Source organism: Diceros bicornis, chromosome 28 (assembly GCF_020826845.1).
Source record: "Diceros bicornis minor isolate mBicDic1 chromosome 28, mDicBic1.mat.cur, whole genome shotgun sequence".
NCBI lineage: Eukaryota > Metazoa > Chordata > Mammalia > Perissodactyla > Rhinocerotidae > Diceros > Diceros bicornis.
This window is the reverse complement of record NC_080767.1, coordinates 28,446,067-28,465,414: the sequence shown is the minus strand read 5'-3', so window position 1 is coordinate 28,465,414 and position 19,348 is coordinate 28,446,067. Positions and strand designations below refer to the sequence as shown.

General features: G+C 52.1%; 1 protein-coding gene across 2 annotated transcripts in view; it reads right to left on the bottom strand.

Annotated features, from left to right (window-relative positions):
* GSN (gelsolin) overlaps positions 1–19,348 on the bottom strand; it is a 56,130-nt gene that overhangs the window by 14,331 nt on the left and 22,451 nt on the right. The window contains exons 1-6 of one of the 2 annotated variants that reach the window (XM_058523915.1): positions 13,280–13,438; positions 10,987–11,191; positions 10,132–10,286; positions 4,597–4,758; positions 2,670–2,819; positions 1,395–1,484 (exon numbers count right to left, since the gene is read on the bottom strand). In XM_058523915.1, the coding sequence (XP_058379898.1) occupies positions 1,395–1,484; positions 2,670–2,819; positions 4,597–4,758; positions 10,132–10,286; positions 10,987–11,191; positions 13,280–13,423 (906 nt within the window). In that variant the 5' untranslated portion in view covers positions 13,424–13,438. Of the gene's footprint in view, positions 1–1,394; positions 1,485–2,669; positions 2,820–4,596; positions 4,759–10,131; positions 10,287–10,986; positions 11,192–13,279; positions 13,439–19,348 lie in introns of those variants that run through there. The other variant, XM_058523916.1, reaches the window with a different exon arrangement.

Genomic DNA, 19,348 nt, shown 5'->3' with positions numbered 1-19,348 from the left:
GTTCTAAGCAATTTAATAAGTTATATAATTATATAACTCCTTTAATCCTTGCAACAACCCTGTGATAGCTCTAGAATTATCCCCATTTTATTCACAAGGAAACCAAGGCACAGAGAGGTTAAGTAACCCACACAGATAGAAAGTACCAGACCTGGGATATGAACCCAGGCAGTCTGACTCCAGAACCAGTATTTTCAATCACAGACTCATTATTCAGCCTTTGACCCAGCAATCCATGTCTGGAAACTTGCCCTAATGCCATACTTAGCACAAGAGCATAAAGAGGGACTGTTTGCAGTCAGAAAAGGCGGAAACATCCTAATGTCCATCATTTAGGGGGGTCTGCTGACATTCTTACATTTGAATAGAATACTATACAGCTGTTATAAAGGGCCATGTGGATCTCAATTATAGAAAGATATTCCTGATCATGTTGAATGGAACAAAGAAGGCTATAGAAAACCATGAAGAGTTTGGATCCCTTTGTATCATTTAAATAGAGATGGACAAGTACATAATTAGACACAGAAAGATGTAATCTGGAATGTTCTTCCACCCAAATGGTAACCATGTAACCATGGTAAGCTGTGGAGAGGGAAGGAGAGGTTGATTTTTTTTAATTGGGTATTGTTACTTTTGTAATTAAAACACATTTTAAAAATAGTACTTAGTATCTTAAACTAGTGAAATTGCACTTTTACTTTCTTTTTAAAAATTCTTGAGTATTGCTCACTATTTTTTTTTTACAATGAACATGTATTCCTTTCACATCAGAATAAAAATCAATAACGTGGTTTTTCTTTGGGAATCTGGACCCCTATTTTGTTGTTATTTTACCACGAATAAGCCTGGAGCACAACATGAGCGCCACAGGCGAGGCTGGGCTTTCTCCCAGAGCTCAGCCCAGACGCCAGAGTTCCTCAGCTCAAGGTAAGCCTCAATTCCCTTTTAAACATCACGAGAAATTATAAATAAAGTCAATGACCATAACCTGCCCTCCCCCCCACTCCCATTTCTGTAGTATTTTCCCAAGTATTTTCCTAGGACACTTTTCCATCAGTTTTCTCTGTGGACTCTCAGAAATCCTCCAAAATTGACCCTACTGCCCTTCTCCCCACTTTACAGACTAGGAAACTGAGACCCAGAGAGAAGACCTTGCTGCCCAAGACCCCACAGACGAACATGACACAGAGGCGTCTGCGGTTGATCACATTCTCTTATTCTTGGTGCAAGACGGTGAAGGAAGTGGATGGCTGTTCAACGGAGATATGAGGAAGCTGAGTCCCCCCCTCCCCAAACGCCCAAAGGTCTCACGGCAGTGGAGCTTGGGGAGACCAGGTCCCCTGCCTCCCTGTCCTGACCGCACACCCAGGGCACAGAACAGCTGAGCTCACCTTGTAGAGCTTGGCCAGCTTCCGGTTGGCTGCATCCTCCTTGACTGTGTCCTCGGTACCATCGGGCAGAGTCGGCTTGGGGCCCAGCACCTGCAGGAGACGGAGAGATGGAAGAAAGGGGGGCCATGAGCTCCAGGCAGCCTCCTTCCTCGGGGAGGGGCCTGGGCTCCTGAAAGAGCTCCCTCCCCAGGCAGGCAAGGACCACACGGGCATTCACGGTGAGCCTCCACTGGGAGGAGGACCCCCCTAGAGACATCCTGCCTCTCTTCACACGCCTCCTGTGGGTGGAGCTCAACCGGATCTGCCCGCCAAGTGCTTCCCTCCCTGTCGCCCTGTCTCCAGGAGCTCCATGAGAACACCCTGCTCCTCTACCTCCAGCACGGTCCTTCAGACGTTTGCTCCACCGTTTCCTCCCAGGCCTTCTAGGAATGTTAAATACAGCTACTGAACACGTCCCCCACGTGCCTTTAAAAGATCTCATTTAACACTCACACTCACGGTAGGAGGCACAGATTAACACTCTCATCTCACAGAAGAGGAAACTGAAGTCCAGAGAGATGAAATAAGTTGTCCACACAGCTATGAAGTGGCTAACTCAGAATTTGAACCCAGATCCCTGTGACTTCAGAGCCTATTATCACTCCTCCATTCTGGGCTACCTCCAGTCTCAACAGCCCCAGCTACTGCCCCTCCCAAGCCATGGCTGGTGTCCAGGCTCCTCCACACAATAATCACCTTCTGCTCTTTCTAAAAACTAGAACTCAGTGCCCCAAGACAAGCAGGAGCCAAGCGGCATGGAGCAGAGCTCATGGTATCCTCCTTTTCCTGGTGAACTTTGCCTCTATTGATGAGTTCTCAAAGCACAATGGCTGGCAATCACATCATGCAGTTGACCAAATGTGCCATAAACTACCAGGAATGGTCAGAAGAGGAAAGAGGGGATTGGTTGTCTCTTTCTGACCTGGCTCCAGCACCAGGGTTGTCCTCAGGAGATGGCAAGAACCTCCTCTTCAGCTCCTTTGGAGGACCTGGCCCTCCCAGCTGGAGAGTGTGCCTCACAACCCCAGCAGGCACCAGGTCCTGGGCTTCCAGCCCCACCTCTCAGGGGAGTCTGGGCGTTTCCAGGGAATCTGCTCTTCCCCACTTCCTAAAGAGTTCCAGCTTGTTGGAAAAATAAATTCATCTCAAAATTGCCTACCGAATGGAAGAAAGAAATGAGCATCCTGTCCCCATGCTCAGCCCCACCCTGTACCCCTGGGATGCGGCTGCGGGTACCTGGAGCATCGCCTCAGGCTCAGCGCCCTCCTCAGACACGGTCACTTGGGCCCGGCCACTCCGCTCATTGTCCCGAATGCCCTTGGACACCTGTGTGGCCTTCAGCTTCTCAAAATTGTTGCTCTTGGCGCCGCACCACTGGTAGATTTTCTGTGAGACAGGGACCCCACGTAAGGCAGTGCCCCCACCTTCATAGAAGCCCTGCCCAGTGACATAGCAGGGAGGAGCCTGGGGCGTATGTAGGCTCACCTGTTCTCTGCTTGCCCAGGTGAGGGCCAGTGGAGCGTGTTCACAGGCATGGCCAAGCATAATGGGTGTGATTCGTGTGCACCAGGGTATGTGAGTGCATGGCTTGGGATATGTGGTTTTTCACAGGTACAACTACGCATAGAACGTGTATAAAAATGTCTGTCTGCTGCTGGGAGCGCAAATTGGTACAACCACTTTGGAAAACCATTGGCTGTGGCCACTAAAAGCTCAGTACCATTATGCGCTGCATAACGACGTTTCGGTCGACGACAAACTGCATACATGACAGTGTCCCATAAGATCAGTACTGTGTAGCCCAGGTGTGTAGTAGGCTATGCCATCTAAGTTTGTGTATGTACACTCTATGATGTTTGCACAACGGCAAAATCACCTAATGATGCATTTCTTAGAACATATCCCCATCGTTAAGCAACACATGACTGTATATAGATATCCTATGACCCAGCAATCCCTCTGCTAAGAATATACCTAACAGAAGTGCATTCAGGTGTCCACCAAAAGATGTGTGCAGGGACGTTCAGAGTAGCTCCACTTGGAATAGCCCCAAACCAGAAACCACCCCAAGCGCCCGTCTACAACAGAGAGGATAAATAAATTGTGACATATCCAGCCAATCGAATCTTATATAGCAAGGAGAATGAACAATCTACAGCTAAATGCAACAACACGGATGGACCTCAGTAACGGAACGTTGAACAAAAGAAGTCAGACACAAAAAAAGAACGACTCCATGTCCATAAAGTTCAGAAACAGGCAGAACTACACTATGCTGTTGACAGATCAGGATGGTGGTTCCTCTTGTGGGTGAAGGGATTGGAGGAGGACAGGAGGGGCCGGTGAGGTTCTGTTTCTTGATCTGGGTGTTGGTTAAACAGGTGTGTTCACTTAGAGCTGTGCACTCAGGATTCACACACTCTTCTGTGTACTTATTCTACTTTAATAAAAAGCTTACACTAAATAAGTGTGAGCCTACGTTTGCATGGGCATTACACCACGTGTATCCATGCACAGGAGCTTGGGGTGGAATGTCTGGCCACGTCCATTTGCAGGTATGAGTGCACGTGCATTTTGTGAGGAATGTGCACAAAGCATCACGCATCGGTAAGGCAGGCCTGGGTGAGTGCATCCCACACACGTTGCCATATACAAGTGTGCATGTGCAACTACACGTATGACACACACATATGTGGGTCCTTGAACAACACACCCAAGTCTACGTGTGTAGGCATTCGTCACGGTGTCATGTCCATGCCTGGTGGGCAAGAGCCTATAGTTTTTGCACGTGCCTTCTGTGTACTTGTAAGTGAGTGGCTGTATGTAAAAAGGTACATGAGATGTGCGTATGAACACAAGATGTCAGGGAGTCTGTACATCAATCAAAGTCTAAGTGCGCTGTGCACGAGGTCTGTGTGCATGTGTATGATGGGTCTACAGCGAGTCTGAGATGTGCTGGGCACATCTGTATCTGAGTCTTTGCAAGTGTGTCTGACTCATGCATAGAGCACATGTGTGCATGGAGGCTGCTGTACCTGAGGCTTGCCCTGCCCGTGTCTTTGCGTGTATGTGTTCACATAGGCATGTCCACCTCCCCAGAGTCAGGCCTGGCCAGGCCAGAAGCACCTCAGTGGCCCCTGGGAAAGGGCAGGGCAGGACTCACGTTGCCCAGGTCCAGGATGAAGCAGTCGCCACGATTGAAGCTCTCCCAGGACACGGGCACCTCGGTGGCACGGACCACACGCCGCCCTTTGACCTGGAAGAGTCTCTGCACCACCACCTCGTTGGGTACCACGTGTTTGAATCCTGATGCCACACCTCCTTTCTGTTGGGTCAAGGAGACAGGGTCAGTCCAGGGAGAGGGTCCAGGGAAGCAGATGTGGGAAAGAGATGGGGTTGAGTTGAAGGAAATTCTGGCCTGCGGACGAGTGACCTTCCAGCAGATTCCCTACTCAATGCTCTTGGCTGCCACCCCTTTGAATCTCATGCTCCGCTAACAAAGTCTTCTGGGCCCACTTTCCTGGATCAAAGAGCTGCAAATTTTCCTTTCTTAAAACCAGCATTTCCCAAAGGATATTCTAAGGAACCCTAGTCCTCCAAGATATTCTGCAAGGATAAGGTTCCATGATCACGTAAGCACAGGGAATGCTCCTTACTCACCCCCTGACTGTTACACGATGCTCACCAGCATAATAAAGGCTCTGGGAAATGAACCTGCTGGTCTTTTGTTTTACACAGCATTTCCCTACCTTAGTGAATCAAGAACTGCTTTTCTCCACCACATCCTGCCTGCAGCTCCAGTGTTCTGCAAAACCCACTTTGAGAAGTGCCAATCCAAAGCTTTCCCATCCTTCAAGCCTCTCTAGGAAGACTGCCCCAGCCCACACCCTCTCTCTCCCTCCTCTTACGGTATAGCAGCAAGTCCCGCCCAGCTGTGCCTTCAGAGGCAGCTATGGGTCAGGGACAGAGGACCGACCTCAGGTTCAAGTCCTTGCCCTGCCCCTACAGTGCTGGATGACGTTGGGTAAGTCTCTTCGTCTCTCTGAGCCTCAGGCCTCTCCTTTCTGAAATGGAGACATAACCCCCTGCTCTGCCCCCCTCTGCAATTGTCACCAAGTCGCAGAGAAGGGGTCTTCCCTACAGCAGTCAAGTAAAGTCGGCTGGGCTTTCTTGTGAGCAGTCACCAGTCCCAGGTGCTCACTGGCCCCAGGGATGTCAAATCAGAGCTGAGAAGGTCCTTAGGAGCTCCCCATTTTACCCAGAGGTAAACTGAAGCCCAGAGAAGTGAAGTGACTTACTCAAGGGCGCTCAGCAAGTGTGTGGCAAAGCCAGGGCTTGTAACCTTGCCCCCTGCTCCCAATCTGGCACTCATCTCCCTGCTCCACGCGTCACACGAGTGGAGGGAGAAGGGCTTCCACTAAGGCCACAAATGCGGCCACCCCATCCAGGCCCATCTCTGCCGTCTCACTTGCAGAGTGAAGCCTAGTATGACTCCACCAGACTCCCTGAGGGCAAGGAGACAAAGGGAGCAAGTTTAAATTGGGCTCCTGTTATGTCTACACACAGTAAGCAATACAGACTTGTTTGTGAAATGATAATGCCCACTGTGCTGGGCATTTTGCATGCGTCATCTCTGAGGGAGGTGTCATTATCCCCATCTTACAGACGAGGAATGTGAAGCCCAGAAGGGAAGGGACTTGCCCAAGATCTCACACCCAGTAAATGGTGGAGCTAAGATTCAAACTCAGGTGTGACTGACTCTATAAGGCCCACATTCTCCAGGTTTACTTAGAGCAAAAGTCACTAGGGTCACCCAGGATGGAAGGCAGGAACAATCCACACTGTTCGGAGCAAAGTCGTTCAAGTAGGAATGTGTTTTTTTCTGTTGTGAGTGGAGCGCCCCCTGGTGTCTTTTCTTAGTACCAGCATGAGGCCTCACAAGAGCATCCCTTGGGCTTAGCAGCGCTGCCAAGGCCTTTACAGAGCCCTTCCTTCCGTCCTGCTTCAAGGGCCTTCCTGCAGGGGAGCAGGTGAGGAAGGGCAGCTAGGGAAGAAGATGCAACGCCCTGCACTCACCTGGTAATGACCATAGAGGCTGCCACTCGCTGAGCCCGTGCCAGGGCCTGGAACACCTGCTTTATGGACGGGGTCCTCACAACAAACCCCAAGGTAGGGACTCTTATTACCCCACTTCACAGGTGGAAACTGAGGTGCAAAGAGGGTAAGCCCCGTGCCCAGGGTCCCAGCTAGTTGGTGGCAGTGCCGGGTGTCACCCTTCCAGGGACCCGGCCTCGCCCAAGTCTGCCAGCCCAGGAACTCCGGCATGTCTGTGGGCAGCCCCAACCCAGGACTTCATTCCGCTGAAGGCAAAGAGACAGTGGATCCGAAAAGCTTTTCCAAAAGGTGCTGGAAGACACAGTGACTGTTTCCATGGTTTCCTCAGAGACGAGGAAATGGGTGGAGAGATGGGGAGAGAGAAAGACCCTTCACTTTTTTTTTAATATGTCTCTAAACTATTTTACTTGTTCAAGCATGCCTTTTATTTGTTACTAAAAAGTAGAAACAATTTTTTAAAGGAAAAGGGTCGTTTTATGTCATAAATCTTGGTTCTGATAAATTCTCTGTATATAAATTTATAAAATACTTGATTTCTAATGATTGTGGATGTGCATTTCCTGATTGATTAACTCCTCTAATCTTACCAATCTAGGAAATTAGACTTGGCAAGATAAGTTAACAAAAAAAGAAAAACAAGCCTTTAGAAGACGTTAATGGATCTATAAGCACAGCGGGCAGGAATTTTTTGAAATTCTTACTATTTTTACTATAATATTTAAGATTGATTGTTGCTTTCTATGGTCTAATCACTAGGTGGGCAGAGATTGGCATCAAATTATTTGAACAAAATTGCATAGGATAAATTGTTTTAAAAGCCACTTTCCAAATTAAAGTGATGAGATATATATATACATATCATATATATAGATAGTTCTATTTCAGTATACGAATATACATATCTATATGTTCATATCTAGAAAGAAAAATCATCCATCATTTGGTATATACCTCCAAGAGTAGAATCATGGGAGACTTTTACTCTCTAAAATCTGTATTTCTATAATGTTTGACATTTTACAATAAGCTTGTATTACTCTTGTAGTCAGAAGATGGAAAAAAAGCTACAAGGATTTACATTTTAAAAAATGTTAAATTGTTTATAAAACAAAGAAAAACATACTGATTGGGGCTGGTCCCCTCCACCCTCTAAACTCAGTGTTCCTTAGCTAAGAAAAGGAAGTGATTCTGTAGGTTTCCCATTGTGTTCCTCGGGCCAGGGGCTACTAGGACTCAGCCCAGCCCGGATTCTGTTTGAACAAAGGGTTTCAAATAACCAGGCCCCACAGGGTCTTAGGGTTCTATGTGAGAGTGGAGGAGAAGGAGGGGAGGAAGGATGAGGAGAAGGAGATGGAGGAGAAAGGTTCTGAAAAGTGCAGTGACTTTTCAGGAAATCCTTAGGACAAGCGTTGCAGAACAAGACAGGTCAGGCCCTGTGACAGCCCTTTCCAGTGGCTCCCATCCCCTCCCTGCCCCTTCTCACACCCCGAGGACAGAACTGGCTCCAAGGAGCAGGCTTTCACAGAAACAAGTCTTGCGTAACAAACTCTGCTCCTTGGGGATGTATAATTGATGAGGGCGCCAGGCCAAGAACCTTGGGCTGGGCCTGCCAAGTGCGGGGGCAGCCGGAGGACTTGCAGAAGGTGGAAAACAGGGCCGGCCTTGGACCTCACATTTCCACCAGGAGCCAGGGCCTGTCCGGACTCAAGTCTCAAATCCAGGCCGGGTTGGAAACCAACCCCCTGGAGCATGCTTCAAAGTGTGGTCCAAAAACATCCTGGAAAAATCATCACAGGGTAGGGCAGGCTTGCTAAACATGCAGATTCCTAGGCCCCATCTGGGCGAAGATCAGAGACCAGGGAGTCTTGCAATGTCCACTCTGAACCAGCAGTGTTAGGCCCTTCACACCGGGGTTTGAATCCCAGCTCCGTCATCTACCCGCTGTGTAACTGCTTCACCTGTCCACAAGAGAGGTTGCTGCTGTCCACACAGCAGCGACAATAACAGGCCTTGTTCCTACAGGGGCTCCATAAATGTCTGCTGAATGAATAGCGAATGGGGAATACGTGAGAGCCCACACCCAGAAGACACGACTGGCCCGGGGCCTCACAGCTGTCAGGGGCGGGGGGAGCCTTGAGACCTGAACCTCAATCTCTCTGACTCCTGGTCAAGTGTTCTTTCCACTTCCTGCTCCAGGAGCTGCAAAAAGGTCTGGTCCTTCTCCAGGTGAGGGGCTTGGGTCCCAACCTTCTCACCTCTCCCTCTTCAAAGTACCAAGGCCCCGGAAGAGGCTGTAGGAAGAATGTAGAGCTGGACAGCTCAGCAGGGGGAGCTCCGGGCCCTGGGGGGAACTGGCAGGCAGGGGGCACTGTGCAGGCTCCAGGGAATCCGGCCCAGCTCCGCCCGGCCCAGGGCTGAGGCCCTGTTCCCACGACACACCCTGCCCTTTGCTATCTCAGTCTCGCTAGTGCTTTCCCATTGTCTAATCCCCTGTGCCTCACCTGGGCAGAGTCACTATCCTGTTGACGCAGAGAACCCTGAGGCCCCCAGTGAGGGGTGATGACTTCTCTAAGGACACACAGCACATCAGCGGCACAGAGGGGAGTTGACCCCTACCATAGAACCTGCTCCTGAGAGGCAAGTTGGTGTAGTGGAAAGAAAGCTGAGAGTCAGATCTGTGTTCTGGTCCTGGCTCTGGGACTGACTTCTGTGTGATGCTGGGCCAGCTGCTTAACCTCTCTGTGCCTCAGTTTCCCCTCCATCCCTTAAAATAAGAGATTTGGACTCTGACATTGAGGCCCATCTGGCTATCAAAGCTTATGATCCCCTCCCTATCCTGACCAAAGAGAATCCTAGCTTTGCAAAACTACAACTTTCCCCGAGCTCCTCCAAGGTGCCAAGTCCTGTGCAAGGCATTTCCCAGCTACCCCTTCACCAAATCCTCTCCCCAGGCCTGAAGGGCAGGTACAACTGGCTCTCATTAACCAGAGAGGAGGGAGGCTCAGGGAGGCCAAGTGGCTTGCCAGAAGTCACACAGGATATTAGGGCACAGCCTCTCCGGGCTCCTAGCTTAGCTTTGCTCAGCCCCAACCGGCTGCGGGCTGAGGGGAGAGCTCTGTGTCGGCTCAGACTCTTTAGAGTTCAAGTTCAAGGGGGATTCTAATGAACGGAAAGAGGAATGTGATCAAGGGTGCCTTTTCAAATACCTAACACGGGCCCTGTGTTGGCAGGGCCTAAGAACTAAGGGGGGAGGAACAGGGCTAGCTCAAGCCCCGGGCAAGCAAGGGGCTGGGTTTCCACCCACGGCCCACTCCTTGCTGCTGGGGCTAGGATGACAACCCAGCGAAGTGATGGAGAATTTTCTTCTCTCCATTTTAAGATAAGCAACCAGAGGCTCAGAGAGGGAGTGTGATTTGTCCAAGGTCACACAGCTAGGAAGGGTCCAGGATTCAAACCCAGATCCAGCCAACTCCAGAGGCTGAGCTCTGAGCTGTGTGCCCACATCACCCCACAAGGCTGAAAGATGGGTGGACCTGAGTGAGCCCTGCCATTGGTGCCTTTGTCCCCACCGTCCAGGACCCACCTTGTACTTGAGGCCAGACTTGAAGTAGCCGAGGAAGGTGGCCGACTCGAAGCCCTGGACCTCGCGGTGCTGTACAGCCCGACCGTTCAGGTAGTCATCCAGCTGCACGGTGAAGATGGCCGCCGCCCCACTCTCGTCCTGGCTGCACTCATTGCCTATAGGGGACGTCAGAGCAGCATGAGCCTGGCTTCCTGAAAGTGGTCCCAGCCTCCCACGGAGGAGGAGTCCAGAGCCCCCAGCACTGCCCTGGCCTGGCGGTGGAAGCCAGGCAAGCCCCTGCCTTCCATAAACCTCAGCCAATCTGTATAACGGGGGAGCTGGGGAGCTGGACTCCACGGTCTCCAAGAGTCCTCCAGCTCTGACTCATCCCCCACACTCACTCTCAGCCTGGGAGCACAGGCTCTATTCACAGATTAGGAAACTGAGGCACAGTGAGGGGGCATGACTTACAGAGTCACACAGCAGACCCGTGGCAAGGATTCCAGGCTCCTGACTCTGAATGGGAAACTGGGGTGTGTCTGGAGCTGGGTCAGGGAAGCTATGGGGGAGTCTAGGGTCCCCAAGTCACCTCCAGTTCTGAGGGCCATAGTAATGGGCTTAACCTTCACGACACTCCTGTGAGGGAGGTGGCGCTATCACCATGTCCACTTCACAGAGGCACTGAGTGACTTGCCAAAGGGCAGAGCTGGGTCTGAACTCGGGCAGGCTGGCTCTAGAGTCTGGGGACACGTAACCGCTAGCCAACGGCCTGGCGCGTACTTGATGCTCAATAGTCAGCGCCCATGGGTGCTTCCTGGGAACCACGCCTCAGAGGTCCGTGCTTTCCGGGGGAGGGCGCTGGGCGGGGCGGCTCACCCAGCCAGTAGTGCAGGTCGTACTGCAGGTTCCCATTCCTCAGCTGCACCGTCTTCAGGATGACATAGGCGTCGCCTGTGAAGAAGTCTCCGTAAAGGTTGGGGGGCACGGGCACCAGGTCGAACTTCTCCACACGCCAGATCTGCAGGCCGGGCTCCTTCCCTGCCTTGAGGAACTCGGGGTGTTCCACCACCATGCTGCTGGGCTGGAAGAGACAGGGCAGAGCCTGAGCGGGGCAGGAGCCTTGGCGGAGAGACCCCGGGGCACGAGGGAGGGGGGTTTCCAGCACCAAGAGCATCTCACTTGAGCCTCTGACTCTCCCCACCCCCTAGGTGAGTCTCCCCACTTCTATGACCCCTGTCTCCATGAGTGAGCAAACAGGGCAGAGTGTAGGCTAAAACCCTGTCCCCAGCCAGCGTCTGTCTCTCCTACTCAGCTCCCGGTGATGGAGGGACAGAGAGCTCTACCTCCCTTCTCCTTTCCCTTCTTAGTACCAATTGGATAGTACAGCTATGGCACAGAGAGCTGAAGTGACTCTGCCAAGGACCCCTGCTAGGAAACGGCATAGGAGGAATTGCCCCAGGCTCTAAGAGCCTGAGATCTGGGACCATAGGGAGACCCCCTCAGATGGAAATGGTAAGTTGGGGTCCCCAAGGGCTCAGCGTATTCCCTTCCAGCATCCTCAGTGGCTCTTAGAACTAGAAGGGTCCTCAGAAATCTCATTATCCAAACCCATTCTGCAGATAGGGAAATTGAGGCCCAGAGAGGGGAGGAAACTAACCCAAGGTCACACAGCTTGTTTGCTTTTGTTCTTGGAAGTGGGACGATATCTCATGCCCCATCCATGTCCCCATCACACCCCCCAGAAGGGCCTAGATGACTAAGCCCAAGTGGCCTCCTGCGCTGTCTGCCTCCTCCCTCCTGCCCCCCAACACCCCACCCCCAAATTCCATTTCTTGGAAAAGGCGGAGAGGACACAGCCAGGGTCTGCAGGAGCCTGTTGGAGATGAGGTGGCCAAGGATGGGGAAAGGCCTTCAGACATGCACTCGGGCTAGAGGGCTAGAGACGGAGCAGAGTGGGATGGTTAGCCTGGAGCCAGAGGGCAGAAATCAGCAGGCGCAGGTCACCTCGGGCCGGAGGACAAATCTGGTGGGAGAAGTCAGAGAAACCAGATGGGAAGAAGAATTCAGGCAGAGGGTGGAGAAAACAAAAGGGAAGCAGGAGAGAGGAGGAGAAACCAGACAGGGCAGAGGAGATATTGTTACCGCACAAAATTGAGGTTCTCTTGCCCAATGTGCATTAAAAAACCCAATTAATTATGGCAACAGCTTTTGGGGGAGAAATCAGCTTTATTCTGCAAGATCGATCTGCAGGGAGATGAGGAGTGTGCCCTCGGATCTGTATGTCCCATTCAGGATTTGGGGTTACATTTAAGAGGTTACGGAGAACAGGCTGGCAGGTGGAAACGATAGCAGGATAGGTTTTGATTGGTGGGCTTCAAGCCTTTATGACAGGGTTCTAAACATTTATGATGAGGTGGGGAAGGAATTTTAACACCAGATCTTCCTGAATGAGGGACCCCCGGCTTCTGATAAGAGGCCCACTTTTTAATCCTAGTCATGTCCCGGTCCTTGGGTTCTGGAGGAGCATCTTTGGTTCTGTGGTTATTTCAGGTCACAATTTCTTCTTCTGCACATGCTCTGGCTACCAGACTTTGCAAATTTTCTGAAAGGCAATTACTCTGTTGATAAGATAACTAATCACTCTGTTGACACGAGAGGGGGTCAGTTGAACCGGTCCTGGAGGGCAGGCGGTTACAATATCAGAGAGGGGAGAGTCAATAATAGTTGTGAAGATAAGCAGGCAGAGGGGAGATCATAAAAGAAAGAGGCAGAAAATATTGGAGACTGAGAGAGAAATCAGATGAGAAAGGAATCTGAAATGGAAGAAGAGATCAGAAGAGGGAAGGAGAGACATCAGGCAGAGGGAAGGAGAAATGAGACAAGGAAAAGGAGAAATCAGGCGGCAGGGATGGGTAAGAAATCAGAGGCAGCGACGAGGGAAAAGAAATCCGGCCAAGGTAAGGTTAGCCTCCAGGGAGGGAAACAGCCAGGGCCCCGAGGCTCCCACCCCCATCCACGGGAGCCCCGGAAGCAGCAAGAGATACTTACAAAGCAACAAAACAGTTTTTCCATTCTAGACCTGAATTACTCCCCTTTTCCTAGTGCTGTATCTGCAAGAACTTACAATAGAGAGTTACTCCGGGAGCCCCCGGGCCCCCCGGGCACTCACCCGCGTCGGGGACGCCCGTCCCTGGGGCGCCCGTGCCTGGGCCGCCCTCCGCGACGCGGTGGCCGCGCGGGCCGGCGGCGACAGCGCGCACAGCGCCAGGACCAGCGCGCCGAGCAGCGCGGGCGCGGAGCGGTGCGGAGCCATGGCGGCGACGGCGGCAGAAGACCCGGTCGGCACCCCCTGCCTCCGGGTCGCCGGCCTTAAGTAGCCGCCCGACCATCCCGCCCAAGCTGGGGACCGCCCCGCAGGGAGGGCGTGGGACAGGGCTGGGCCCCCGCGGGCCTCGGAGGGGCGGGGATCTGGCTTGGATTTTGGAGACATCGGGGTTCCCACCCGGGCCGACCCGACTGGGCGCGCCCACTCCTTCACTCCAGCTCTGGGGCGGAGACCAAGCACACGGCCTGGCATACAGCAGGCCCTAACTCAGTGCACACTAAATGGGCGCACGCACGAAAGGCGGGGGGCCCAACTCAGCCTCCTGTGTGACCCACGCAAGTCCCCTCCCCTCTCCGCACTAACACCTCCAGCAAAAAATAACAGGAATTAACATTTATTGAAGACTTGAACACATCATATGAAAGCTGACACATCCTAACATCCTTTACAGAGTACTATGGACAGCCCCATTTTACAGAGGGGAAAACTGAGTGCAGAATGATCAAGCAAGGTGCACACAACAAGGAAATGGTACAGCCAAGATTTGAACCCAGGGGGTCTGAGTGGAACGCCCACCTAGGTAGCATGCGGCTGCCAGCCACTAGGGCAGCAGTGCAAGGGGCTTCCCTTCACTGGGCCGGTCAACAAGAGAGACTCAGAGAGGGGCGGGCAGACCTCTCAACTTCCATCATTGCCCTCAAGACTGCCCTTCTTTCCTTCTTTTTAAAAAACTTTTATTTTTATCAAAACTTAAAGTCACGGATTTGTACAAAGGTGTTCTTTCTCAACCCCACTCACGTCTCCCCAGGGGCAGGCACATCCATCTTCCTCCTTTAGCTGATGATTCCAGGGTTTACCTTCATGTCTTAAATAACAAGCCCTCCTTTGCTTCTTGTAGTTGTTGTTTTGGGGTTTTTTTTTTTTTTTTTCCAGTTTTACATCTTATCTATTGGCTCCCCTTGGAGAAGGCAAGGATTTAAGTCTCTTCCCCCACTCCCAGGCTCCTTTCCCATCACTGGGTTAGGAGAAGTGCTATTCAAACTCACCTAGGTCCACTTCCCACCTCCACCAACCCGTCTCTCCTCCCTCCCACCACTCTGCTGGACCCAACTTCTTTATTTCCAGGTTCTCTTTGCATCTCGGATCTCCCCCTCCCCAACAACTGGTGCAACGACAGGAAAGAGAACCAGGGAGTTGGAGGCCTGGGTTTGATTCCCGCCTCCACTGTGTGTAAGTTACTTTCTTTTTCTATGCCTCAGTCTTCTCATATACTAAATGGGTATATAGTTGCTGAGGATTAAATCAGTCTGCGTGTGTGAAAATGGCCTGGCCTGCAACTAGGTAAATGGAAGATCCCGTCCCCCTTCCCCACAAGCTATAGTTACCTGTCCCAGCTCTTCCTGGAGCCCAGCTTCTATCTAATCAGGGTGAAATTTGCCCTCCACCAATGCAACTTCCTCCCACTTAAGGGGGATTGTGGGTCAGATAAAGGGCTAAGGGAACACAGAGAGGAGACTCTGTCCCTTGAAGGACAGGGAGGAAGAAGACTGAGAAGAAAAGGCATTCTGGGGGGCAGGGGGGCGAGGGAACGGCATGGGCAAAGGGCAAGCAAAAGCAGTGAATAATGAGAGGTCCAGTCTGAAACACAGGCAGCGAGAGGCGATGAGGCTGGAGAGGGTGGCAGGAGTCACAGGAGCCCGTGCACCACCCTGAAGAGTCTGAACTTTATCCCAGCGTCTGTGGGGAGCCACATAGAGATGCCCAAGTTCTCAGTGCTATAAGTCTAGGCCTGGGCCTGCAGAGCCTGCAGTGGGCCGGCTCTGGCCTAAATTCAGAGGGCTCTTGCCTCTCCCTAGGCATGTGGAGGATTATAAAAACCCCACAGTTCTCATGTGCTCTTGATGGAAGCATAAACCGGTTTCACCTCTCCGGATGGCAATTTGACTATCCAAATTTGAAACACACAATGCAGCAACAGTTCCGCGTCCTTCAGTATTACTTACAGAGGAACACAAAAATAATATGTGCAAGGATGTTCACTGAAGCACTGTTTGAAGAAAACTGGAAAGGACTCAATTGTCCTGATTAAATAAATCATGGAGCTGCCGTACAATGGACCACTCTGCAGCTGTGAAAAAGGAATGGGCTAGATTTACTGTGCCGGGCACATAGTAGGCACTCCACGAGCATGGAGAGATCCCCAAGTGCAAAAAGCAAATTCTACAACGACTACAGTGTGGCTCCTCTCCTCTCGTTTATAAGAGTGTCTGTTTTTGCATAGATCCTTAAAGAGTCCAGCAGGGTAAATGACAAACTGTCAAGGCGGTTTGCTTGAAAGGGGTGAAGGGGGAGACATTCACTCTTAAACATTGCCGTGGCTGCCTGAGGCTGGAGTTAAGCGCCCAGATTACTGCAGTCTGCACAAGGGAACATTTTAGGGGATGAAAACATTCTAACACTAGATTATGGTGATGATTACACAGCTGAAAAATCTACTGAAAATCACAGTACTGTATGTTTACAATGGGTGAATTGTTATGGTATGTAAATTATACCTCAATATACTTGCATAACAATTTTAAAAACTTGCTGTAGGGTTTGAAACTATTTACATGTATGTATCCAACGTAGTTGTTATTTATTTATTTTTTTAGTTAATCCCTGATCTAGGAATAATACCCTTAAAAAATACACTTAAAGTGATGCCTGCTCATTAGACAAATGGGAAAATCCAAACAAGTCAGAAGAAAATTTCCGTGTCATCCCAACCCCCCAGAGTGAACCTCAGTCGGCAGCTGGCCCAGCCTGGCAGTCCCTCCTGGAGCAGTGTGGCCCTGACCACACAGTTGGTGATTAACAGAGGGTTGTGTGGTTTGGCCTTGGCCTCAGGGGTCATGGACCACCAGCCCTGGGTCAGTGGCCCCCAGGTTAATGATCACAAAGGCCCTACTGCTTTGCCGGCCACTAGTTCTGGAGCCTGGTCCTCGGCACTGGAGAGCTGGTGAACACGCCCTGCCCCTGTCCTGGGGGAGCCCACAGCCCGGAAACTCTCGCTATAGTGCAGTGATATGCGGAGACTGCAATGGGGGCAACATGGTCTTATGCTGCTCCCTGCCTGGAAGAGAATGTATGAGTTCGGGACAGCAGGGGACTTGGGTGCAAAAGAAAGACCCCTAGGTAGAAAGGAAGAGGCCCCAGTGCTAGGCCTGCCTCTGCCACTGACTTCCTGGGTGACTGTCCCTGTCCGGGCCTCAGAGTCTCCATACGCGAAAGACGGGGTAGGCCCCAATGCTCTGATTTGAGGTCTCATTCCTAGCCCCAGCATCCCCAGATACTGGCTGTGCAACCATATCCAGGACCTACATGTGTCTGAACCTCAGGGTTCCCATCTGTAAAATAGGGGCACTGGACCAGGTCACCTCTACAGGTCCTTCTGAATCAGACAGTCCAGAGCCCCTGACTTGCAGAAGGAGGCACCGCCATCACCAATGGCAGCATGCCACCCCGCTTCTGGATCCAGACATCTCTGGGAGAAGGGAGGGAAGAAAGAGGGATCTAATACTGAGTCTCCTCACAGCAACCAGGGGAAATAAGCACTAAAGTTCCCATTTTACAGACAGGGAAACTGAGACTCAGGGAGTTTCAGTCACTTGCTGAGGTTGGAAATAGGCATTGCTGAGATTCAAACACAAGTCTGGCTGGCTCCAGTCCCCAAGCTCTGTCTGGAGAGATCAAGCAGGGTCTCCTGACACCATCCAACCTGGCCGGGGAGCAACAGTGCCCTTTCCGGATGAAGGGTTGCAGTTGCTAAGCCTGTCAAGCCCCAGTGAAGCGTGGCAGCCAGGAGTCTCTGGGGCGGCCATCCCTACCACACCTCCCAGGCCGGGGCAGGAGGCTGCACCAGGGAAGCCCCGTAGCCCTCCACACACCTGATGTGAGCGCCCAGGACAAAGGCATGTCCTAGGAAGACCTCCAGGCTGTGGCCACTGGGTGGAGGATGGATGGCAGCTCCTACACCCTGTGCCACTCATGGGCACTCAGGTCTGGCATGGTTTCTCTGACTTGGGAGGCAGCCTGGCTCTGCCACCACTCACTTCTCTGGACCTCAGAGATTCCCTTGATCTCTGGTCCTGGGTGTTCCAGGGTCCTGCCCAGTGCCATGCACACAGTAGGCAGCTTTTCAGTGCCTGCCGTAGGATGGGGCTGCACAGCCCACATCCCTCCCCTGTAGTTGGACCCAGAACCCCCACAACCAGCTCGAGCCCTGCTCCCTCTGTGATCTACGGCTTGTCTCCACGTCTCTCTGGGCCTCCCAGGGCAGGGCAGCTACCAGAGACCAGAAAAGGCGGCCTCACCCTCCGCCCCCAGCCACAATGTACAAAAGGCCTTGGCCAGCCTGGAAGACCCCACCCTGTTCTTTTCTCTTCACCCAAACACTGTTGTTCTTGATTTCCCAGGCAGCCGGCCACTCATGGGAAGCCCTCTCTTGGAGCTCGTTTGCTTTCTGGCTCGCTGCTGTTCTCTGGGTCCTCCTGGAAACACCCGCCCCTCTGGCTGAGATTTTGCTAATTGGGACAATGGTCAGTAAACAGAGAAGCCAGTTATGAAACCCAGTGAAACCGGACAGGGCCTCGGTGAGGTCTGGGGAGACCTGTGGACCTGAAAGAACATGTGTTTTAGAATCTGGGAGACTCAGCTCCTGTGATCAGGGCCTCGGTTTCCTTAGCTATAAAATGGGGAGAATGATACCTAGCTTATAGGGCAGTGAGGAGGCCCAAGGCCTGATACACGGTAGGAGCTCCCCAAAGTTAGCAGCCTTCTTCCTGAACTATCTGGTTTCTTTGCACAGAGGCTTTTGTTCAGCATGTGCACACCACATGAGAGCAATGTTGCAGTGCAGGAGAAAGGTTACAGACTCCACGGTGAGAATCTTGAGTTCAGGTCCGGGCTGTGTGACCTGGAGCAAGTTACTTTCCCTCTCTGAGCCTCAGGTCACTAAATCTGTAAATAGGGAGAGTGATGCCCAGTTGCAGGATGGCTGGGAGCTTCGGAGTAAGACTGTTAGAGTGTGTGGCACAGAATAGGACTTATTAGCGGCAATGTTCATTAGGCCATCCTTTTTGGAGATGATGACACCAAGAACAAGAGCGTGACTTCTCAGAGTCATATAGTGCATCACATAGCAAAGCAGACCTAGAACCCAGGTCTCGGCTCCCAGGCCAGAGCTGAAGCCTGAGCCCATGACATAACAGGGCTCCCTGCAAGGGCCAGCTGGACCTCTGCCTTGGCCCAGTCTATCCTGGGTGTGGGCAGCTGTCAGGGAGATGGCCAGTGAGGCTTAGCTGAAGCCACTTCCAAGAGGCCAACTACCCCAGGGACTGGAGCCACTGGCTCTTTCCCAGCGTCCGGAGGCAACCCCACCTAGTGCTGAGAGCCAGAGCAGGACGTTCAGAGAGGGCCTCGTCCCGCCCTTCCTGACCTTGGGCCCTGGAAGCAGCCACATTTGGCTATGGGTGCGAGCCCAGTGCCCTGCCTGCCAGGGTCCACTTCACTGTCTGTCTCCTCTTCCTTGAAGGAGGAAGCGGCAGGCTTGGCAGGCCAGCAGCTGGGGTGGCAAACAGCTGCAAACAACTGGTATCCTAGCCCCTCCAGCACCCCACAGCCCACTGATGGGGAGCCCAGGCCCAAACACAAATCAGCAGGAGGACAAAGAGGCTCAACTATAGGTCCTGTGGCCACGAGACCAGTAGAAGACGGGAAGACGGGGAGACAGTCTCTACCTGCAAAACCCCTGAGGAAGCAGGACCTACAATACCCCAACCAGAGCCAGAATGAGCAGAAGCCACAGGAGGCATCTTCCCGCTCCACAGAGGAAGGGCTTTCCAAGACGGAGAAAAATGGTGTGCATGACTG